The sequence below is a fragment of the Gorilla gorilla genome, chromosome 3 (genome assembly GCF_029281585.2).
Source record: "Gorilla gorilla gorilla isolate KB3781 chromosome 3, NHGRI_mGorGor1-v2.1_pri, whole genome shotgun sequence".
NCBI classification, from domain to species: Eukaryota; Metazoa; Chordata; class Mammalia; order Primates; family Hominidae; genus Gorilla; species Gorilla gorilla.
This window is the reverse complement of record NC_073227.2, coordinates 56,499,648-56,523,948: the sequence shown is the minus strand read 5'-3', so window position 1 is coordinate 56,523,948 and position 24,301 is coordinate 56,499,648. Positions and strand designations below refer to the sequence as shown.

At 40.1% G+C, this 24,301-nt stretch overlaps 2 protein-coding genes across 11 annotated transcripts in view; one reads left to right on the top strand and one right to left on the bottom strand.

Annotated features, from left to right (window-relative positions):
- FRYL (FRY like transcription coactivator) overlaps positions 1-16,603 on the top strand; it is a 281,060-nt gene extending 264,457 nt beyond the window's left edge. For 7 of the 10 annotated variants that reach the window (XM_055385577.2, XM_063705268.1, XM_063705265.1 and 4 more), the window contains 8 exons: positions 1,264-1,471; positions 2,961-3,110; positions 3,788-3,886; positions 8,257-8,325; positions 11,024-11,041; positions 12,442-12,552; positions 13,961-14,151; positions 14,501-16,603. In XM_055385577.2, coding sequence (XP_055241552.1) covers positions 1,264-1,471; positions 2,961-3,110; positions 3,788-3,886; positions 8,257-8,325; positions 11,024-11,041; positions 12,442-12,552; positions 13,961-14,151; positions 14,501-14,759 — 1,105 coding nt within the window. In that variant the 3' untranslated portion in view covers positions 14,760-16,603. The remainder of the gene's footprint in view (positions 1-1,263; positions 1,472-2,960; positions 3,111-3,787; positions 3,887-8,256; positions 8,326-11,023; positions 11,042-12,441; positions 12,553-13,960; positions 14,152-14,500) is intronic. The other 3 variants (XM_063705269.1, XM_063705267.1, XM_063705266.1) reach the window with 1 other exon arrangement.
- Positions 16,604-19,775: 3,172 nt separating this feature from the next.
- On the bottom strand, positions 19,776-23,986 carry ZAR1 (zygote arrest 1). Its single transcript, XM_031010413.3, has 4 exons — positions 22,920-23,986; positions 21,315-21,407; positions 21,161-21,235; positions 19,776-20,066 (listed from the first exon to the last, which is right to left on the bottom strand). The coding sequence occupies exons 1-4, from the start codon at positions 23,880-23,882 to the stop codon at positions 19,923-19,925; spliced, it is 1,275 nt and encodes a 424-aa protein (XP_030866273.3). The 5' UTR covers positions 23,883-23,986; the 3' UTR covers positions 19,776-19,922.
- Positions 23,987-24,301: the final 315 nt, after the last annotated feature.

Below are 24,301 nucleotides of genomic sequence, written 5' to 3'. Positions count from 1 at the left end.
CAATCATTAATCATGCACAAGTTCAGGGATGCCAGAAACGATGTTATTCAGCTATTTGGCTTTCTAAAAGGCTGAAGCCAAACAGTTGACTTTGGCCAAGTACTGCAGCTGAAATAGAATGGAGCATTCCTACTAAGTGTACAGGTTATTTACCCTAGCTTATAGTATATGTGTTAAAATCATCACCACAGTGACAGTTTTAAAATTAACCTTTTTGAGGTCTCATTTGTTTTCACTTCAGATGTCTGCTTTATTTTGATTGTTTTGATTGTTTTCTCCAGTCTTTACTCGGGTCCCTCCATGCATTCCAGTGCATATGGAAGACCATATGCATTGCTCCAAAATTTCTGTAAAGCCTTATAGCACTAGCTTGTAATGCGAAACATGCAATTTTAAGACCTTGAATAACACATTTCTTTTTTATGAAGTGTCAGACTCAATATTTCTTCATTTTTATGGCCGAGAGTTGTAGAATGTCCAACCCAAATACATCTTCATCTTTTTCCATTGTTCATTTTTGTTTGTATAATCTGACTTTAGGGATTATAAATTATTTGAAGGAAATGGCGAGGTCTTATGTTTCTTTGGAGTCAAATCTATTATCGGCCATATTGCTAGGAACATAGTATATGCTTATGAAATAGCCGAGCTAGCCATGTGTTTCCTGGCTAATAGCATTTGGACCCGTAGTCCTGGGTTCAAATTCTGGCTCTGTCATTTCTTACCCAGTAACTAGACATATTATTTAACCTTACTGAACTTTTTATTTCAGCTTTAAAATCAAGATAATAATAGAACCTAATCCTCATATAGTTGTGAAGACTGAATGAAATTATCCATATGAGGCCCCTAACATAGCCCTTAACACAAATGACCATGATCAAAAGTTTAAGAATATTATTATCACCAATGTGAGGCTGTTCAAATAAAAGCCTCCAAAATTGACCATTGAAAATGAAAGCATTCTAATCAGTATTATTCATAGAAGTTACTAAAATGAATCCATAGTGGTGGCATATTGTAGGACTTGGGTTATTTTAAGGTAGTTGCTTGAAATTAGAGTTCTAATTCTAAAAATGCTAACTAGAAAGAACAGGAATTCACTTATTCACACTTTCTTACAAGATTTAGGTTGTTGTACATTTTCTAAATCAGTGTGTATGATGAATAAAAATAACCTGTCAAATGACTTAAGCTGTCTTACGTGATTGAGCCTATTCTTTTTTTCTGAGATAGTGTTATTTATGATATCTGTATTAATAGTCAAGATGAAGAAGAGCAAGATGGTTTTCCAGAAGTACAGACGTCGCCTCTGCCGTCACCATTTCTTTCTGCCATCATAGCCGCCTTTCAGCCCGTGGCATATGATGATGAAGAGGAAGCCTGGCGCTGCCACGTCAATCAGATGCTGTCTGACACCGACGGGTCCTCTGCAGTGTTTACTTTTCATGTGTTTTCTAGGCTGTTTCAGGTCAGTGAGGTTCAGGGTTTCTGAATTCATATTATAGTTACCTAATCGAGTTACAGTTTTTCTTCTAAAATCAGTATCTCCGATTTTAATATTCCTACCAGTTTTAACAAAATTTTTTTTTCTAAGCTAATGGTATTACTTACATTGACACTGTGACATTGTGGTACTGCTGGTACATTACACAATGACTGGTACAGATTTCTCCCCTAAGGCAATTAGAATAAAACTTCAAAACAACGTCTGATATGTTTTCTGCAGTATGCTTAGGCACCATCAGGATACCAAAGAAATAAAGGCCTAAGCTCTGCCTTCAGGGAGCTTACAGTTAATATATCATAAATCAGTTTATAATCAAGGCTTAAAGTAATGGACTAAAAGTGTCCATTGACTTTGTGAGGACCTTAAAATTTTTAGCTGTTAAGGTTGCTTCCTCCCCAATAATAAAGATAATACAAGCTAAAATGTATTGAGTACCCACTACTTGCTAGGCACTGTGCTAAAGGGCTTTACAGTAAGTGTTCTGACACCACAACTATGGAATGTAGATTTGATTTTCAGCATTCAGTGGAGAGGGAAACTAAGGCACAGAAAAATGCCACCATTTAAGTTATTATCCTCTGAACTATCTACCACCTTTCCTCCCTTTTCTCCTCCCAAATTTTGCCCATCTTGGAAGACTCAGCTAAATGCATTTTCTTACCGAAGCCTTCCCAACCACTCCAACCTCCAGTCTCTCTCATCCTGGAAGTTCTTTAGTGCTCATTAATGGGAGCACTTATTTAATTCTGTACTTATTGCATCACTACTTGGTTTTTCTACTCATATTCTTATTGATGTTGTAAGTTTCATGATGGCTGAAAGTGTGGATTTATGCTTTTTATTTTAATCATAATGCCACCTAACAGTGCAACACATATATAAGTAGGTATACTTTAACCATTGATATAATAATTATACTACTGATAATATAGTCTAATTGATTGACTTACTATGAGTCAGGCACTGTTTTATGGAAATGAATATTCTTGGACTCTGAGAAGATATTACTCTTAATACATTCTTATGACTTTACCTAAAGTTAAGCCAGATGGCAGCCCATAGCCAAGAATAGTAAACTACATTTACTGAAAGTTTCTTTCAGGTAATAACTTTTGATGAACAACTTCCTCAAGACAGGTGAGGACTTTCATTGCTAAGAATGTACAGCATGCATCCATCTGTCTGCCCCCTGATGAAAAAATCTCAGGAATAGGGAGATGAATGGCATATATCATTTTTTCAGTAATACTATTTTGTAAATTTTTGTTTCTTTTTAGAAATTAATGTTTTCTAAGGAAATACCTAAAAATATGGATTTATAGATCAATGATTAAAGTTCTATATATCATTATAATTTTAAAATAAAAGTCTACCCTATTATGCTTCTTTACTTAAAGGTGAAAAGCCTTCTTATGAAACACTAAACTCTTTCTTCTGCTTTTCTCCATAGACAATTCAAAGAAAGTTTGGAGAAATAACTAATGAGGCAGTCAGCTTTCTTGGTGATAGTCTGCAACGCATTGGTACCAAATTTAAAAGTTCCTTGGAAGTGATGATGATGTGTTCAGAATGCCCAACAGTCTTTGTGGATGCTGAAACAGTAAGTTTTTACATGCAGGTTTATTATAAAGACTACATTGGAATGGCATCATTCAGTAAGTCTTTTTTTCTAAGTAATTCTGAATTTTATGGTATAAAGGTTCGTATTTTCAACATGATTATAAATATTTGGCAAACTACAATTCTAGTATATTAGGTGCAGCAACTTGTGACTATTTCTGATTCTGACTCCTTCCTGCCCTTACCCTCTACAGAGTCCTAGATGGGAAAACTAAAAAGTCATGCTCTAGAGATGGGTAATTTTTATATTCTTAAATAAAAATGGATAGGAGATGCCTAAACCTCCACCCGTGAAATACCCAGGCCTCCTGGTTCATTTCCTGATTTATTTCTAAGCACACTTCTAGATTATATATTAAGATATTTAAAGAACTAAGGTTTAAAAAGCTTCAAGGTTGATACCTTTGAGGTATGTACTGGTCTGGCATGACGTCTTTGAAAACACTTGAGGATGTCCTTCCTGACCCTCCTCAAGTCCCACTGCACTCCTACTCTGTTCCAGTGAGAGCTCAGCTCTAAGTATGGGACACAGTAGAGTTAAGAGAATATCCAAAAACCAACTAACAGGTATTCCATGACTGAAAAGTCTCATGATTTTGTGAGTCTCATGATTTCAATCAGAAATGGTAACCTGGATCAATACTTCTGATTTGACAGCTGATGTCATGTGGTTTGCTGGAAACACTCAAGTTTGGTGTTTTGGAGTTGCAAGAACACCTGGATACATACAATGTGAAAAGAGAAGCCGCTGAGCAGGTCAGTCTCTTTTTACCATGTGCGAAAAGTGGTTTGCTCTTGACACTGGAAGGGTAATCCTGGCAGCAGAATAGCCCAGACAGAAAAGAAGACCTCTCAGCACCTGCCTCAGGGTTTTCCTGAGAGCAGCAGGTTCTTTGAGCTCTCTATCCAGCAAATTCCTACCTTTGGCTTTTAAAAATCAGTCCTCTAACAGCACAATGGAAAACCATAGCTTTGTAAAAAGCTTCTCTGTGGAGACTGTGTCACTGCTGTCAACATTCCAAGTGGGGAAATTGAAGCAGTATTTCTCAGTGCATTAGAGAATTGTGGTCTAGGAAATCCACAACCTCTGACAAAGCTGTAATCTTTTTCCCATGATGTGTACATGTACATGGGCAAGCAGTGGGAGAAAAAAGCATGTAGTGAATTAGACAATTACCTCCTAAGAAAGGCTTCTTCAAGTCCAATCTGGCATTGAAAACAGAGTAGCTCTGTTCCTTCCCTAAGAGTAAATCCAGCACATTTTCAATTGGGAGGGACAGAAGAACAAAAAATAATTTCTCTCTTTCACACAAACTGCATACAGTAGGCAATTATTTTTCTAGATGGGTCTTTCATTAATAAGTAGTAAATATCTGTGACATGTATAGACCTATGAAAAATGAAGTGTGTGGTGGTATCTCATGGTACTATTTTGTATTTCCCTGATGACTAATATTTGAGCCCCTTTTCAAATGGATCTCTTCATTTAAGATATTTTGTGAATTGTGGCTTCAAGTACATTGCTCATTTTTGTAAATCGATTGGGTTTTTCTTACTGATTTGTAGGGGCTCTTTATCCTAAATGCAAGCCCTTTTTTGGATGTATGTATTGCGAAGATTATTCCTTCTCTGTAGCTAGCAGTTTTGCTATCTTAGTAGCATTTTTTGATGAACAGAAGTTTTTAATTTTAATAAGTCCAGGTTATCAGCCTTTTCCATCATGGTTATGGTTTTTGTATCTTCAGAAATCATTGCCTACTAGAAGCAAAGGTAGATTGTTAAAATACTGGTCCCAATGAATCATGCTTCTCTGTCGCCACACCCCTTTGCAATGTGACTTTGCTGTTCTTCCCATGAAGAGACAGAGTCCATTTCACCATCTCTTAAATTTGGGATGGCCTTGTGATTTGCTCTAACCAATCAAGTTCAGAAGCAACGCTGTGTAACTTCCAAGACTAGTCCTGAAGTGGTCTTTTGTGGTGTCTGCTTTTGCCATCATACTGGTCGGAGTGCAAACTGGGATAAACTCTGGGAAACTATTTGACCTCTAGCCTACTGGAAGATGAGGCCATGTAGGGGAGAACAGAGGCGTTCCACTGACAGTCAGTGTGCAAGACATATGAGTGAAGCCAACTTGGAACTTCAACCCTGCCGCTTCCCCAGTCAAGCCATCAATGACTATAGACTCATGAGTAACCCTAGGCAAGACCAGAAGAAACTCCCAGCCAGCACATAGATTCATTTTGGTTGTTTGAAGCCATTAAGTTTTAGGGTGGTTGGTTTTAAAGCAATAGATACCATTTATAATAGGAAAATATCAAATGCCTACAAATAAATCTGTCTAAAGATATGCTGTACCTCTATACAGAAAACTGCAAATATTGAGAAAAATGAAAGACCACCTAAATGGAGGACTATATACCATGTTTATCAATTAGAAGACTCAATATGGTAAAGATGTCATTTTCCCCCAAAATGGTCTATAGGTTTAATGCAGTCTCATTCAAAATCTCAGATGGTATATTAATGGAAATTGACAAGCTGATTCTAAAATTTATATGGAAATTCAAACAACTAATAATGCTTACAAACTTCTTGAACACAGGTTAGCAAACTACAGCTGTCAAGTTATATCTGGCCCACTGCCTATTTTTGTAAATAAAATTAATTAGTAGAAAACAGCTATCTGGTTTACTTACATATTGTCCATGGCTATGTTTGCACTGTAACAATTAAATAGTTACAAAGACTATATGTTTTGCAAAGCCTAAAATATTTACTGTCTGCCCTATTTAATTTTCCCATTCGTTTTTGAGTTATACATTCTTTTTATTATTATTCAAGACTGCTAAGGCTCACAGGTAAATTGAATTATTTTTCTCTCCCCAGCAATGAGAGACCAGCGGTCTCTGCCGACCTTCTCAGTCTCCCAGGGGCTGCTGTGTGGTTTTGTAGCCTCTCCTCCTGCAGATAATAAACAGGAACAGCAAGTGTTCTAAGGCGAGACTGCACAGAGACTATTGGGGTCACTTCTCTGCAGTTCTCTTTTCTCCAGGATATTGGCCCTCAATATCTCACGATCTATCTATCTATCTATCTTTGAAAACTGTTTTCCCAGCCCAGTGAAACTGTAGGGCATAAACTCTAGGCCACTGTTTTCTGTTCAGCCTCTATGCGCAGGGACGTGAATATGAATACACCTAGAGTAGAGTAAGCACTGGGGCGGGTATTGGGCTCACTCCGGTACTTTTCTCTAACTAACTAACTGTTTGTTTGAGTGAGTTTTGGCCAATAGGATTCAGCTTCCATCATTGTCCTTGCAGGATTGGTCTTTTATACAGGCTACTCCATCACACCCAGAAGTAGAACCTCGACAGTTAAAAATTTTAACCTTCATTTGAACCTTGAATAAAGAAAATGCCATGACAGGAAGACTGATTGATTGATTAGATGATGTGAACTGGAGGGTGTTCTGAGCACAAACTACCGTGTCTTGTATGCTCTGGCTGGAAAGGTGTGGACCTGTATCTCTCAGGCCAGTGTGCAGCCACAGGACTATATGGTTGGGGTTTGTCTTTTAACAGAATAAAAATCAGCAATAATTATTTTGAATAGTGCCCCCCAAAAGGCTGTATCATTAGGTACACAGTATAAAAATAAGCCATTAAATAATCAACTGAAATTATTTTCAAATTTATTAGTATACTTGGACAAACTGGACAAGATAAGGCATAATTAAGTGTATAAATATTTTAACATTTTGTATGAATAAAGATGATTAATGCACAGGTTCCATGTTAGATGTCAGCTGCATTTTGCTGATACAAAGAAATCCACTGATAGCTTTTGACAATGGCTGCCATCAGCTGTATCTCACTTTAAAAGCTTAACATGTTTTTCTTCAGAGATGCTGTCAAGCAAATAGCCTAAGGGCCAGTGAAATCTGAGAGACTGGAATAAAAGGAAAATAAGGTCAAAGAGATCATTTTTGAAATAACTGAAATGTCTAATTTTAATTCTTTGTGGGTACAACATAAGCCACAATAGAGAATGTTAAATGTCGAATACTAAAATACTTTCAGAGTAGCTGCTTAATGCAGCTAGTCTGAGTTTCTCAAAGTCCTAATGATTTCATATATATATATATATTAGTTGTATTGTTTAATAGTATAATTTAAAAAAAAGAACTTAGAAGTCAAAACAACTGATAATATCAAACTGTCCAAAGCTAGGAGCTTACCTGGAATGCACTTAGCTTTTACTTCAGCTTGGAAATTCTGTGAGTCCAGCGTTCTTTCTTTTCTACTATACCACGGTGCTATTGTTTTATTTATATTTTGCTGAAGAAAATGTACTTTATTTTTGAAGTATTCCTTTTTTTTATTTTTTTAGAGACAGGGTCTCCCTATGTTGCCCAGGATGGTCTTGAACTCCTGCCCTCAAGCAGTCCTCCCCGCTCAGCCTCCTAAAGCTCTGGGATTACAGGCAGGAGCCACCACACCCAGCCTGTACTTTTATATCAACATTAGGAATACCCCCAGAGAAGGAAAAACCACATTTGGTTTCTACATCCAGTATTGTTTGGAAATAAATAACATGTTTGTCATTCATTACTGTCCAAAAAGAAAGAAAAGAAAAACAAGATTTAAAATGGATCTTGATTTTGCCGGTTCACAAATTTAAAACTGACACTAGTCTTCTGAGAATTACACTTCTCATAAGCAAACAGACCTACTTAATTCTAAGTTGTCTTTATTAAATTGATCAGAGGGAAAGCACATCTTTCCTTTCCCCGTCTTACGTTACACAAAGGTCAGGCATAGGTTGTAAAGATTTTCATAAAACCTGCAAAATGAAGAATATCCTTTACTGAAATGGAACATCACAGGTCCCTAGAATGGAATGGGTTTTGTTAGTATAGCTGTCACAAGTGTGTGCCTCTTGTTACATTAATGCTATCCCTGCTTTTGTTAGTTCCATATAAATGATTTGACTTGAATGGAGATAAAAGTCTAGGTCTACAACCAATCCTAGAACTTCAAGTTAAGTTTGGTGTTGTATATGGACAGGCTGTTACACTACCCATTTTACTGTGCATATTAAACGTTACTGTTACTTATTTTTAGTGGCTAGATGATTGTAAGAGGACATTTGGTGCCAAAGAAGACATGTATAGGATAAACACAGATGCACAAGTAAGTTTCTTGTTCTTGTTTTTGCAACATACATTTTCTGTATCAGGTAAAACAATGCATGTGTTCAAATATCCTTATTTGATTATTTCTAAAAATAAAGAATATTTGTAAAACTTTTCATTTTGGTTATCAAAACAATCTTTGTAAAAGCTCAATGAAATACTGGTTTCATAATGAAAAATTCACTTTAATAAAAATGAACGACCAGCTTGTGACTGAAGCTTAATAACATTCAATAGATAAGCTTGATGGATATCTGGACAGTCCAGGTCAGCTTTTAGTTGCATGTACCTCTTAAAGAAAAATTTGTCCCATGTTAGTATTCTGCTATTCTGTTAGATAAATTGGTCAAGAAAGCAAACCTAAGAATAATGTGATATAATATATCCATGTTAAAGGTAAAATTAGAATTGGATAAATTATAATGTTTTTCTGTAATATAAGGCTCAGTGAAAACAACAGCATTATATTTTCTTAGAAAGGTGCACATGCATAAACACATACATTGTAGTAAGTGAGGATAAGTTACGGCCTACAAATTATTCCAATGGAAGTGCAGCTTCACAGGGGAAAATACATTCATCAACTGAAATTTATTTCCATTTGACATCAGAATTCCAGTCTTTTATATTCTACCTTTGGTTATATTATTACAGATTTCTAGTGTCTGTAAAGGTTATACTATTATTAGGTTATACTATTATAGTAAAAAGTTGAAGTTCTGCAAAAACTGCAGTGTTGAGAAAATAATAGTATACTCGCTAAGTGTTAACTATTTGCCAGCCTCTATAGTTTCTTTATCCTTACAACTCAGGCAAGTAGTTGCTCTAATTATCCTGGTTTTGAAGATGAGAAAACTGAGGTTCAGAGAAGCTAATTTATCTAAAATCAGCAAATAATGAAACCAAGATTGAAACCTAGGCAGGCTGACTCCAAATCCTGCACTAATGTTAAAAAGAAACTGCTAAGTCATCTATGTAAAGAAATGAAGATAAGGAATTAACCCTAGACCAGAATCCTTTGGTTCTAATTCTGTCTTTGCCACTGTTTAACTGCATCGCTTCGGCAAGTAATGTAACCTTTTTTCCTACAAAAACTAGGTGTTTATATTAAGTGATTTTTTTATATCCCCTCTACCTTGAAGAAAATTATATCCATCTTAAGATCAAGTCAGTTAACACAGCTTGAGGTTTTCTACTAAGTGGAAACTGAACATTTAACACTTTCATTTATATTTCAGCTCACCTTTCATATTCAACTGTTTTGAGGGTGGAAGACCCTTTTTATGCAATTTGATCTGTTCTTGTGTACCAGTCTTGTCTTTTGCATAATAAGCAGTCAAATATTTGTTAGATGAATAAAAGAATGTGCAAATTTTAATATACTTTAAAATGTGCATATATATACACACACACACACACTCATCCACAAAAACTGCACTGTTAGCATATTTAGAGTAATTGCTGGTAATTCAGAGCTGTAAAAATTCATTACATTTGTGTTATTTCCTATAATTACGATCATAAACTTTATCAGCAGTTTATGTTCCATTACATCCCAAAGTAGAGGCTATACGTATATGCTTGTAGAATCAGTTCTACTTTATTTGTGCTAATAGAAGTGAGGAAAGGTATTTAAAATTCAAATTGTTAATTTCCATATGAAATAAACTGTATGAACTAAACCCTCAGAAATTTAGATATGGAATATGCTTGACCTTGGATTGTGCTCAACTGATGTTTATTGGATGAGCATCCACATAATTTATGGTAAGCAGCATGGAGCTAAAGTTCACCTTTGCTTATTTAGCAAATCCCTTCTAAATTGATAGGAATAAACTTTATGAAAAACAGTCCTTCACAGGAAACTATTTAGAAAAGCAGGCTTAAGAATGACTTTTAGAAGATACATTTACAGTGTAACAATTGTTGTTTTAGTTAGAAGTCATTCTCCTCGTAAGAGACCAGATCCAAATTGCTGTACATGTTTTCATATAGTTTTTAAGATGGTTCATAAATTTTTACTCTGTGTTTTACATACATTATGTTGATTCAAACCTAGTCGGGTTAAGTTTCTGAAACTTACTGAAGTATATTTGGAATGCAATTTAGAACATGCATCTGCTTTTGATATTCCACCCTGTGGCTCAGCACCAGTTATGGCAAAGTAGGACCTAATTAGACAGTAAAGGATAGGAAGCCTGGAATGAGCCACCCTAGAGATAATCTTTTGATGGTGATGGATAAGTATTTATTATGTACGATTATAAGCCAATTCTTTTCTGAGAAGTAACAGTAATTAATTTGTTTCTTATTTTCTAATCATAAGTTTTCCAGTTTACAAATGGAAGTTTTATTACAGTTGGGTTTTGGTTTTTTTTTTTTAAACCTGGATAGCCAAATTTACCAAGATCACAATAGTTCAGTTTTATTCATTGTAGCTTTTACACAGAAATAAGTCATAGCCTAAATGTAATTTATTATTTGGCAAAGTGTTTAAAAACACCCTGAATCGTTGCAGTAAATGTCTAAAAAGTTTTATTCTGGAAATAACTTTGTATAATTTTCTTTGGGGTATAAATATATGTTCTTCTGTTTACCTGGAACATCTGTGACCCTAGTTAAAATGATTTCTTACACTAATTATTGGTCTTTTTCTTCCTTTGTATTTTTTGTGACCTGATCACCTTCTTGCTTAGCAAATGGAAATACTAGCAGTAAGTGACCTGTCTTGATTTATAGACTACTCACCCTTGCCAGACAAACTGGTTTTCATCTGCCATTTGTCCATTTGTGACCCAGCAATGTTTTCTCATGGACTACTTTACAAGTAGTATGTGCTTCAGTTTTGCAAAGCCCTAATCCATGAAATGTTGGTTCTTTTAAAATAGTGAGATGTTAAAATACATAAAATTAGCAGTCACCTTTTTTCTTAAACATATCTCCTTTTAAATTTCTTAATTTAAAAAATCAAAGTGCACAACTGTTTTTTTTTTTTTTGAGATGGAGTCTTGCTCTGTTGCCCAGGCTGGAGGGCAGTGGCATGATCTCAGCTCACTGCAACCTCTGCCTCCCGGGTTCAAGCGATTCTCCTGCCTCAGCTTCCCCAGTAGCTGGGATTACATACACCCACCACCATGCCCAGCTAATTATTTTTTGTATTTTTTTTTTTTTTGGAGACGGAGTCTCGCTCTGTCGCCCAGGCTGGAGTGCAGTGGCGCGATCTCGGCTCACTGCAAGCTCCGCCTCCTGGGTTCACGCCATTCTCCTGCCTCAGCCTCCCGAGTAGCTGGGACTACAGGCGCCCGCCACCACGCCCGGCTAATTTTTAGTATTTTTAGTAGAGACGGGGTTTCACCGTGTTAGCCAGGATGGTCTCGATCTCCTGACCTCGTGATCCACCCGCCTCGGCCTCCCAAAGTGCTGGGATTACAGGCGTGAGCCACCGCGCCCGGCCATTTTTTGTATTTTTAATAGAGACGGGGTTTCACCACATTGGCCAGGCTGGTTTCAAACTCCTGAGCTCAAGTGATCTGCCCACCTCGGCCTCCCAAAGTGCTAGGATTACAGGCGTGAGCCACCGTGCTCGGCCCACGTTGTTAATTTCATAGTTTCATTTCAATGAGATTACCAAGTGGTTTTCTTTAGAAAAATGACCTCACTTTAAAAGACAGCTTTTCTTACTTTTTAGGTAAGAGGTTATCCGGTTTCACTTTGCTTTATCAAGCATTTGTTGATAAATGCAGTGAGATCTACATCTCAATGAGGGCAAAAGTCTTTGCATTTGTAGATTATTTTAATTATGAATTTAAAGTTTTAAATTCTAATGAATCCTTTTTAAAGTATCCTATTAATTGCCTGCTGAAACAGTCTATTTGTAGAATGTGAAAATGTGCTTAACATTAAAACTGAATTATGTAACCAGCAGTGAAATTTGTTTTTATTTTAATCTTAGTCTTTAAAGCATATTTCACCTGCCTTTCATCAGCTTCATACCATATTAACTTCCTTACTGCAGAAAAATAAACGACAAGACAATTTTAACTATAAATTTTCATTGGAAATATGCTGTCTAGAAAATAACACCTAAATTTAATGTAATGTTATTTATTTCTAGGAATTGGAGCTCTGCCGAAGATTATACAAATTGCATTTTCAATTGCTGCTTCTGTTCCAGGCCTACTGTAAACTTATCAACCAAGTAAATACGATAAAAAATGAAGCAGAGGTAAATATTCAGTTGTATTAGGCATCAGTAACTGATTCTAAAAAAATTTTAAAATATACATCTATTACTTGTTAAAATAGCTTAAGTCAAAAGTCACTTAGAGTGAGTCTTTTTTCTTTCAGTTAAGGAATAATTTGTTTTTTAATGATGTGCTATGTCAGGACCTATGAGTAAATAAGACAGCAGATATCCAGCAGTTGTAAAAGGTTCAAGACCTTAAAGGTTTCCATAGTAGAAACAGATCATCTATAATCAAAAGTCAAGTAAAAGCCAGGGATGGTGGCACATACCTGTAGTCCTAGTTACTCGAGAGTCTGAGCTGGGATGATGACTTGAGCCCAGGAGTTAGAAGCTGCAGTAAGCTGTGATTGCAGCACTGCACTCCAGCATAGGTGACAGAGCAAGACCCTGTCTCAGAAAATCAAAATAGTCAAACAAAGCACATCAGTTCAATAAAGACATAAAACTGTATCATCAACCCCCCTCCCTCAACATGTTGTTCATATTTCTATAGCTTTTTTTTTTTTTTTTTTTTTTTTTGAGGCAGAGTCTCCTTCTTTTGCCCAGGCTGCAGTGCAATGGCATGATCTCAACTCACTGCAACTTCCACCTCCTGGGTTCAAGCAATTCTCCTGCCTCAGCCTCCCAAGCAGCTGGGACTACCAGTGTGCACCACCACACCCAGCTAACTTTTTTGTATTTTTAGTAGAGACGGGGTTTCACCACATTGGCCAGGCTGGTTTCAAACTCCTGAGCTCAGGTGACCCACTGCCTTGGCCTGCCAAAGTGCTGGGATTACAGGCATAAGCCACCGTGCCCAGCCCACATTGTTATAGTTTTATTAGTGCACACAAGAAAAAACATGTTAAAAAACACTTTGAATGTTGAAAATCAATACATAGCCTCAAAGATGCTAACTTTAGTCTTTTCCCCCCTTGTCGTCTGCTGGTAATAAAACTATCACTGGGGAAATGATTTAATTTCTTAGTCATTAAATCTGTAAAAAGAAATATATATATATTTATTTTTTATATAAAAGTACCCTGGGGTAAATAATCTTTTAAAATCTAAAGACTTTACTGTTATATAGTTTTCATGATCCCCCATAACAGTAAACGTACTTTTACTATCCAAAATGTAGTAATATTAAAACCAATATAGACATTTGTTTATTATAACTTGTTGCTTTATCAAGAACATTTAATTTCAAGACTACTATTTGGTGGAATTTATTTGCTCCTACAGAATGGAGTACTTGAAATATTAACTGCCCTTTCTTCCAAGACAAACATTTTAAAATAATCTTTAAGAGCAACAATGCTACTGCCATCAGGTATATTCTTGTAGCCAACTAAATGTTTTTGTTACCAAACATACGAATAGATCCTTAAAGATGTATTTGTTTTAGGTCATCAACATGTCAGAGGAACTTGCCCAACTGGAAAGTATCCTCAAAGAAGCTGAGTCCGCTTCCGAAAACGAAGAAATTGACATTTCCAAAGCTGCACAAACTACTATAGAAACTGCCATTCATTCTTTAATTGAAACTTTGAAAAATAAGGAATTTATATCAGCTGTAGCACAAGTCAAAGCTTTCAGGTAAAACGTGACGGGATTTAAAGGTGATGCCTTTAAATTAGACAGGAAGTTTAGTAATACTAGGTTTTCATTTTCAATTTGCTGTTTCCATATCATGTCTTTGTAAAAGAAAAACATGAGTATTTTTAACAGTTGCCACTGAAATGATACCAATTTTAGATTTCTTTTCACTTTCAGATGGTACTTTGAAAGTGAATTCAGGTGGTACTTTGAGTAATATTTGCTCAAATATTAAAACAGATCATGTTATTCACAAGGAAATGTTGTTGTTATAGGTATTTAACTTAAATTGAGTTAGTCTTAACTATTGCCTAAGTCTCAGAACTGAAAAACTGTTGTGTATTTTCAGATCTCTCTGGCCCAGTGATATATTTGGCAGTTGTGAAGATGACCCTGTACAGACACTGTTACATATATATTTCCATCATCAGACGCTGGGCCAGACAGGAAGCTTTGCAGTTATAGGCTCTAACCTGGACATGTCAGAAGCCAACTACAAACTGATGGAACTTAATCTGGAAATAAGAGAGTCTCTACGCATGGTGCAATCATACCAACTTCTAGCACAGGCCAAACCAATGGGAAATATGGTGAGCACTGGATTCTGAGACACTTCAGGCCTTTAGGAAAGAAACTAAACTGAAGATGATGAAGAATATTAACCAAGCACCTTTTATGGACCCTTGCATTCACTGATAATTTTCTGGCAGCATCTACTTTTTAGTGTAACTAATGTCAAACTGTATCAAAAACAAAGATCTGAAAGAAAAAAACATCTGATATTTTAACAGCTGCCAATATCTCCCACAATAACTGTATGAAGAAGGAATTTTTTAATTACTTAACTTACGTGAAAAGAAAAGGGCTAAAAGTGATGCCTACAAATACATTACTTTCTGGGGAAAGAAAAGAATTCCAAGAATGTTTGCAATAATGGCCTCCAATACTGAAACAACCAAAAGCAGGTGAAATGAGGCTGAAATCAAGGCTGTTTCATTTTAGCTGAAGACCTGCAAAGCTGCTTGGATTTCTAGCAGTTGAAAACCTAACCTGCAATTGATGCTTAATCATCCATCCACATGAACATGCAGTCAGCTGTACGCATCAAGACTCGTTTGCAAAAACCATTGATTTTTCAGTATGTGGGATAAGGGTTTGGGTTTTTTTGTTTTTTGGTCTGTATAAGGAATTATGTGTGTGTGAGTTGGGATGTATGGATATGTGATAGTCATATTTTCAAGGTATGGATGTTTGGTGATAACGTCTCAGAGCATGCCTAAAAGAGCACTGCAAGATTATTTTTGAAGAAATGTTATTTTATTAGATCTAACTCTTCATAGTATGTAAATGTTAGAACATTTTAATAATATTTTAAAACTGGGCTTTCCCAGTATTTCAAAAAGAAATAATATATCTGTTAACGTTATTGGAATGCTGCTCAGTTCTCTGATCAGTGCTTATGTTACAATTGTTGATAACTAACCAAAGTAGATGCCTGCAGAGACTTTAAAATGTAAAATAAAGATGTATGCTGCCTGTCAGCTATTCTCATTAGAAAAGTTTTAACTTATTTTACTCCATATAGAAACTGTAGAGACTAAAACCAGTTATTTTCTTGTACATTTGTGCCATGCACTGTTATACAAGAATAGGTGTACAAAGCTAAAGAAAAATTGTGGTCATTGATGATGGAATATATGACTTGCAGGCTTTGAAGTCTGCAGAATTCAAGACAAGAGCTGCAAATGCATTTTTGTACCTTTATTCAGGACTCACATGCTTTACCCTAAAGAAACCTGGGGCTAGGGGAAATGAAAGGAAGCCTGAAGACTGACTACCAAAACATGCAATATACTTATTCACTGTCTAAGTCTGTAGTATAACATGAACTGGAGTCTCTATCCTTTTCTAAAATCGCATTTTGTAAGAAAAGAAAAAAAAAAAAAAAAGAATGTAGTCCCACAACTCCTGATTTGAAAGAAACACCTTGTATTTTTTATATACATCTCTTATCCACTGTGACTTTTCTTTTAAACTGGGCTCTGTGATTCCAGAGTTTAGAATGTAGAAATGAAATGCTTAGCTTTACCTTTTCTTGGGGGTGTGGACCCTGCTAGAAATGTAATTACGTATGCTCAAGTGCATTAATTGAAGGCACTGTGCACACCATTGGACTGCTGACCACGGTTACATTTCCAGTAAAATTTCGTAACTGGTCACGGCTCATTCATAATCACTGTATTTTTTGACCCTGATAAAGACAATTATTTTGATGGTGTTTCTGGTACTGTAAGTGGTATCCTTTAAATTATTTAAAACTTTTGGGTGTGGGGCAGGCAGAGAGGGATGGTGTCCAGAGATACATCACACTTTACATCCTATCTTACTGTCCTCTGTTTTTCTCACCCTCCTTACATCCTTTTTGTTAAAAATAAAAAGCATTGTAGCTGTTGGTTTGTGTTGTATTTTAACAAAGAATGAATGATTACAGTGTGCATCATTTAGAAACCTTTCAAATAGTTACCTTCTTGAATTGCCTTAGAAAAGAACAAAATTAGTTGACTACCCAACCAAACCTTTCAGTTGATATTTGCTTTTTGTGTTTATTTATATGTAACTAAGTCTATTAATATAATAAAAATGAATATACCTGCAGCAAGCAAGATGCAAACAAACTCATTAGGATGGCCTTCTGCAACAGCATTTTCCTCCAACCTACACTTCTCTGCTCCTCAGCCTCTGAATCCCAAGTTAGCATTTATTAACAAATATATTCCAATGCTTAATTTATTACCTGATTTAGTTCCATTTGGAGCCCAGTTTTTGCTACATACAGCCTTTTTCTTTTGCCCACTAAATTTATCATTTTTAAATAGTACGCTTATAAGACAACAGCAAAAGCAGCAATCTGGCAGTTTCTTCATGCTGCTTCTAAAACAAAACCACAGGATTTCTTATTTTAAAATATATTTTCTACTTTTAGTGATGTAAAATAGAGGATGTGGCAAAACACATAACCTCCCTTAAATTTAGGAAATCATTACATGCTTTCTTGGAAAAGACTCAAGGGCAGAGTAGTAAGGTTCCTCATCCAGGCCTGTGAGTGAATACTGCTCACATAAAACACCAGGATAACCTAAACAAAAGGAGAAAGACAGTATGAAAATCCATTTATTGGTATTTTATAGCATTTTTTCCCTAATTTTTTGAAGTAATCCATGGTTCCTTTAGAAAATAAAGGAAATATGAAGAAAACTACAGTTACTTCTCTTGATACCCAGAGACATCTTGGAGTATTTCCTTCTAACCTCTCTCAACTTAAAATCTATTCACATCTTTAAGTTTTTGGATTGCACACATAGAGTTTGGCAGTGCCTTTTCATTGCTTGAATGTAATCATAACCTGAATGGCATGTTTTTGTGCCACTTTGTTGAATATCTGCATGCCCACCCACCCTAAGTAAAACAGTCTGATCCTCACTTTCCTCAACTGAAAAATAGGGTTAGCTGCTATGTTAGGAAAATTAATGGCAAGCAATATTAAAGAACAACGTAACCATATTAATAGCCAGTGAAAATTTCTTTCTTAGGACTCAATGTAGGTACATTTATGTAATTCACTCATTCATTGAGCAAATACTATTGATCACATTATGTATCACTTGCATGCCACAGTACAAATAGGTTTCCTACCCCTGTACCTGCCCCCAACCAAATCAACAGGAACATGTTTGAACCAGTAAAAAACACATCGCCTTTACCCACACCAGTTCTTGTCATTTCTCTTTAGCCTTGCCACCACTTTATCAGGTCCCCGCGAGTCTCCTTATCTACAGGTATCCACTGTACAGCTGGAGTGATTTTTTAATCTATATGCCACCATGCCCCACTATCCCCACCATACCTTTAAAACCTTCTTTTAGTGCAGCCTGGCAAAGTGCCTGTAGTCCCAGCCACTTGAGAGGCGGAGCCAGGAGGATGGATCACTTGAGCCCAGGAGCTTGAGGCCGTGGTGTTCCCTGATAATGCCTGTGAGTAGCCCCTGCACTCCAGTAGAGACCATCCTCCTAATGAAGGCCTAAAACACCCTTCCAGTCTGGCGCTGCTAGATTCACCTGGCATGTCCTCCGAAGTATTCTCACAGTGTGGCCTCCCCCTGGTTGTTTTCTACCACAGGGCTTTTGCAGATTGTTGTTGCCCTAATCTAGAAATTTTCCCCTCTCCATTTTTGCCTCATTCGACTCATTTGAACTGGAGCTTAGCTGAGGTATCATTCTTTTAAGCAGGGCTTCCCTGATCTCCTTAAGTCAGGTCCCTTACTGCAGAGGCACATAAGCAGATCACAGGTCAGAACCTCAGTTTTACATTTATATAAAAACTAGTGGCCATCTGCCCACTCTACTGGAAGCTCCATGAGATGCCATCTCTTCTCTACCGAGCACAGGTTCTCATGCTTCAATTCCATTAGCAACAGCTGGGGCGCCTATTAAATGTAGGTAGGACAGGTGCCCAGTAATCTGCATTTTACACGCACCATCTCTGTCCACATTGATGCAGGTGGGCCTTTCCCCTTGAGATACGGATTCTATGGAGACCTCAAACCCACTTTGGTCCCTTTTAACAAGTGTCCAAGATGTTAAGACTTAGTCCTATGGCCTAAGGTAGTAAGGGGTTCACTTAAGTGGGATGTTAGAGAATTGGAGGCATAATTAGCACATGGTTCCAATTATATGGTTTCTGTAATTAAACCAATACTACACCTTTAATTTCATCAGATGCACCTGAGGCTCTAAACTCAGTCCCATCCTCAACTAGGAACATTCTGGCAGTGGGGCCTCAGTGTTGTCATGAGAAGCTACTAGACGCAGTTAGAGTCTGGCATCCCGACTAGCACTAAGTCAGTGAAGACAAAAGCTAAGGCCTACACCTCTAACTTGACATCTTTAAGTGCATTTTAGGAGGCCTACTTTAAAAAAAGAAGAAAAAAAAAAGGCTTTGAAGAAACACAAAGTCTACTTGATAGGTTATTCAGTGTCTTAAAAGCAGCTAGCTGCCCACAGCCACCCTGTTCCAAGCCCCACTTTTGCCACATTTGTGTAACTGACTAGTGAGCCAGGTTAGTTTTCCCAGCCTCCCTCCACCTAGTAGCTTACCTCCTAAGGTCACCTGGACACTAAAGCCTTTACCTACCCCATCACCGCCACTCAGCATTCTTACTCAACGTTAACCTCCAACGGTCTCATGCAACCAATAAATGGCTCTGCCTCCACCTCTCCCAAAAGAATGCCTTAATGTTACAGCTAGGCAGCTTTTTTTTTTTTTTTGAGATGGAGTCTCACTCTGTCACCCAGGCTGGAGTGCAGTGGCGCGATCGCTAGGCGGCTTTTTATTCAGTTAACTTCCTTCTAAGCTTCAGTCCTCCAGACCTGCCTAAATAAGTAGACCTCGTCTACAAGCACCCCCCTAAATTGTTTTCCAAGTGGCTGCAGCCTAACTCAGAGCCTGGCCCACTCTATGCCATCAGCAAGCATTCATAAAGGTGAAGTGACAGGCCCAGACTGTTAGCACAAGACAAGCGCTCTTGAAACTTTATTTTCAAAGACAGATTTTATGCAATGTATAAATCGTGTTGCAATACCTTTATTTGAAGGCTTTTTCAGAATACACTGCCTTTCATGAAGTATTTTGAGAAGGGAGAGGTGGAGAGGAGAGGCACGGAAAAGCTCACTCGTCTACTCCATTAGCGCATGCACAGCAACACTGACTTTCACCTAAATGATGTACTTGAAGCTGAAAGTGCTGTCACAGGACAGGCGTTTGCCTTTGCATCTACCGCACAAATCTTGACGGTGGGGCCGTTTAGGGTCCACGTGGCGAAGTTTTACTGGGCAGGAACATCTCGTTTGTTTACAACTCTGGGGGAAAAAAATACAGAAGGGCATACAGAAGATAAACCCTTAGTGATTTCCTAGGACTTCAACATTTTTCTAGTCCATTCAAGTACTTAATGAATGTGCTCTAAGCAAGGTCCCATAGTAATCTTGTTTTCCCCCTACATCCCTACCTACGTAGCAATGACAGGGCTAGGAATAGTGGGTGTTTAACCATGCTGTAGTGCTGCTATATTGCATCAGATCCAATCATGAATTGTGAAATTTCTTTTACAACAACTGTTTAAGAGGAAGGGTAGAGAACAAGTCAGGGATGAATTTGACAATGAACACCAAGAGCAGAGTGGTTAAGGCATCCTCTTTTAGAAACGTGCCCAGCCCTGATCTAAGTGATTCTAAGTGGCTTTCCATACTTAGTTTCTCTCCACCACCCCAGGGTGTTAATGCTTCTAAATATCCAACGTGGGTCAAGTGTATTGATTAGGCTGTCTCAACTGGCAATTCAGACTCCATTAGCTAGCTGTGTGATAAGAGGCGAATGTAGTCACTTCTTTCCTCTTAAATATTAGCTAAGTCCCTTAGCACAGTTAATAGCAAGCAAGCGCTTAAGCAATGCTTAGTTAACATATTGCTTGCTTACCATTATAGTCAACTCCCCATAAAGCTAGACAACTTAGATTTATCTTAAACTGTCCCTTTGTGAGCTTTCAGGCAAGACAAACTAACCCCCTGTGCTTAAGTACTTTAAGGTTGTGCTTCATAAGAAGCGTTTCGGTAAAACAGTCAACCTTGACTACCTCATGTTAGCTGACAAGCATGTTTTTGTTGATTTTCTTATACATCAGACTAAGTAGCAAGTAAGACAAGTATTCTTCCATATTGCAAAAGTGAGGTTAACAGTTTTAGAAGAGGTTAACAACAGCAAGATTTGCAAGGCCAGAAAGAAGCTAACACCAAGGCCCCGTTTCCCAGCTGAGTATTGTTTCTACCACTCCTAACAAAAGCCAGTTGAAACCTAAGGTCTGGGGGCCTAGCCTCTTTTTGGAAGTATACTCAAACTATACTAAAAACCCTCGACGACTGCCCAGGTCAGACAAAATGCAAAACATCTGATTTACTTGACAGGTGATATCCTCCACTCGGTAAGGGTTATAAGACTTCTGACAAGTTCTGCAAAACTGTTTGAAGTAAACCTGTGATGACAAAGAGGATAAACTTAAAATCGCCTTGACACTTTCAGCAAGAAGATGCCAGTTACCTGGTATTTCTTACCTTGTTAGTTCCCTGTACACACCACACATAAGCACTCTCCCAGCGGATGTTGCAGTCCTTGCAATGGTAATAGCCATATTTCTGCTCTAAGAACTGAACAACAGGATATGTCAATTTAACCAACATAACACCTGAATTATCCTTCATTTCAGACGTTGGGAAGGATCTACTTGATATTTGAAATTGGCAACTTCAGATCATGAAAGAAAGCAGGTCAGGTTTGGGTACGCCTCTTCAATACAGTAATTAAGTGAGCTTAATAGCCTAGTCAAACAATTAAGCAAGTATGGGCCTTAGAGTTCATATACCAGATTAACTCAGTTCATAAGGCTGGCTGATAAACGAATAAGTAGGGACATAATAAACAGTTCTCTAAAGTTTGGGATTCTGTAGGGAGGCCTTTTAAGATAAAGCCTGATCTTAAGACTATGCACACATGTATTAAGCTGAAGAAAAATAAGACTCCACATCTAAGGAACTTTAAAGGTTCATCCAAGATCACATTCTTCATGCTGCTAGTTAATTCCCAAACAGTAGTGCCAGGAACCTAAATCGTACGTAAGCCATAATTCATATTCAATATGAACAAAAGTAGTGTTACTTAAACTTCCCTTCTTCCCTCCCAGTAAGCAAGCAGTTATACACACGTTTTTAGAGTTAGCCTTTCAGAATTGGAAGGAACTCTGGGGAGCACTTAATTCAGTCTGCTCACCTGTGAGACTGCGCTAAGTCCAGGAAGGTTATGACTGGCCTAAGATCACACACAGCTCCTGCACAGCCACGCTGGAAAGCCCTGGCCTCTCGATTCACTCCTCGCACAATCAGCCTACCGCCACCAACCCCGCCCCTCAAAAGGAATACCAGCCTGTGGTGGCCGTGGAAGAGACCGCGAGGGACTCCCTCGGGCTTCTTACCACCTCTTGTGCCTTTCCACTTCTGCTAGGTCACAACTGCCCTCTGCGTGCCCCAGCCCTTTAAAGTTTCAGCCTGCTGCCCTCGGGCAGCAACACTGAGCAGTCCAAACGCTTTCGCAGTATTGGATTTCTGAGTTGGGGGTGCTTTTTAAAAGCAAAGCAAATTCCTAGGAAGGGGCATTTTAGGAGCTCCAGCTTTCCAACAGCCTGGAAACTCGTAAAGGAGAAATCAGAATTGCTGACCAGAATCCCAGCAGTTGAAGGGTTTTTGCCACATCCAGTGCGGAAATGGGGGAGAGGGATCCTTGGGAATCGACTCTCCAGCCGGCAAGTGCTCCGAAGTGCAGTTGTGCCTACTGATAGGTAATCCAACCGTGCGGTCAGGGCTGGCCTATGCGCCCACTGCGCGAGGTTTACAGTGCAAATATGTGGGTTATAAGAACGTCCCAAGGGCGTCGCCCTGGCCAGCCTGTGGAGCAGCCGCCACGAGTAAGTCTGGATGTCGGGGACATGAGACTGTGCTGTCAAGGAAGACACCTATCGCGGTCATTGGCTGTCTCGGAAATACGGAAGTGGCCCACGCTTAGGGAAGCGCCGCACCTCCGAGTGCCCGAAGCAGTCACAGGGCCAGGCCCAAGGAAGACACCCGCACCCCCGGGCTCCCCTGTGCCCTGACCGCCCTAGGCTTTACCTGGAAGCGCAGCCGCTCCTTGCCCAGCTCTGGGCTCCGTGGCGACGGCCCCTCTCCCGCGACGGCCGCCTCCCGTCCGTCGCCGCCGTCTCGGGCCCTCCCCGCCGACGAAGATTGCCCCGGGCTCCTTAGCGCCGACCGCGGAGCCGCCTCGCCCTCCTGGGCCTCTCGCGGCGGCAGCTCGGGACCGTCGGCCGGCTGCTCCCAGCTCGCTCGGACTGCGGCCTGGGCCTCGCCGTCGTCGTCGGACTGCGGCCGCCGGGGCGCCTTCCTAGTCCACACCTCCCCCTCCTCTGGGCCTTGAAGCCGCGCGGGCGGCGGCCCCCTCTCTCCGTCCGACGCCCCAGACCTCTGCTCGCCCGCCGCGGGCCCGGGCCCCTCCAGGAAGGCGGTGAGACGGCGCAAGGCCAGGGGCGAGTACACGGCGACGGTGCGCGGGAAGCGCACGGGCCGCGGGGCGCCGTTCTGGGGGCTGCCCTGCTCCAGGCCTCGACGGGCTGGCTGCTGGGAGAAAGAGCCGCCACCCGTGGTGCCCTCGGCCCCGGGGCCGGCCGGGGGCTCGGGGTCGCGGGGCCGGCGCTGCAGCGTGCGCCTCCCCAGCGAGCACTGTACCGCGGCGTCGATGCGCGGGCTCACCTGCACCGCCACGTCGCAGCTGCCGGCCCTGCGGGCGCGCGGCCCGAGACCCGGCCCCACCTGCGCCAGGAGAGCCATGAGCTGCTCCCGCTGGTAGCTGTCGAAGTACTCGGCGGCCGTCAGCCGCCCGCAGCCCGGGAAGGACGACGAGGCCGCGCCCGCCGAGCAGGGGGAGGAGGCGGGAAGGCAGCCCCTGCCGCGGTGCTGCCAGCTGCCGCCCGCCGCGCCCTTGCCCTTGGTGGCCGCGGGGTATGGGTACCGGTACGAGCAGGGGGGGCACGCCGGGAACACGTAACCGTCCAGCACCTCGTCCCCCAGGGCCGCCATGGGCGCACTGCTCCCGCCCGCCGCCGCACCCTAAATAGGCGACCTGCCCGGGCGGCCGAGCGGAGGCGGGGATGGCCCTCGGCGGGGGCTCGCACGCTGCACCGCCCTCCACGCCCTTCCAGCCACCGGCCCGCGTCCCCGCCGAGGGGGCCCCTCTTCGTCCTTCTCCCTACGGAAACTCTCCACGCCCGGATGTTGGCACAATGACCCTTAGATGATCTGGAAAGAGGGCTTTCTTTGTGATGAAAGGGCTGATCCGTAAGGGAACCAAGGCGCCCGAGGTGAGGAGGATTTCAATGAGAGAAACTCATCACCGGCATCAGCTGAGCCGGCTTCTCCCGGTGCCCTGATTGTTCCAGGTGCCTGCGCATCCCCCCCACCCCCGCTCCCTCACCGGGAAGCCGAGGCCAGGCCGGGTG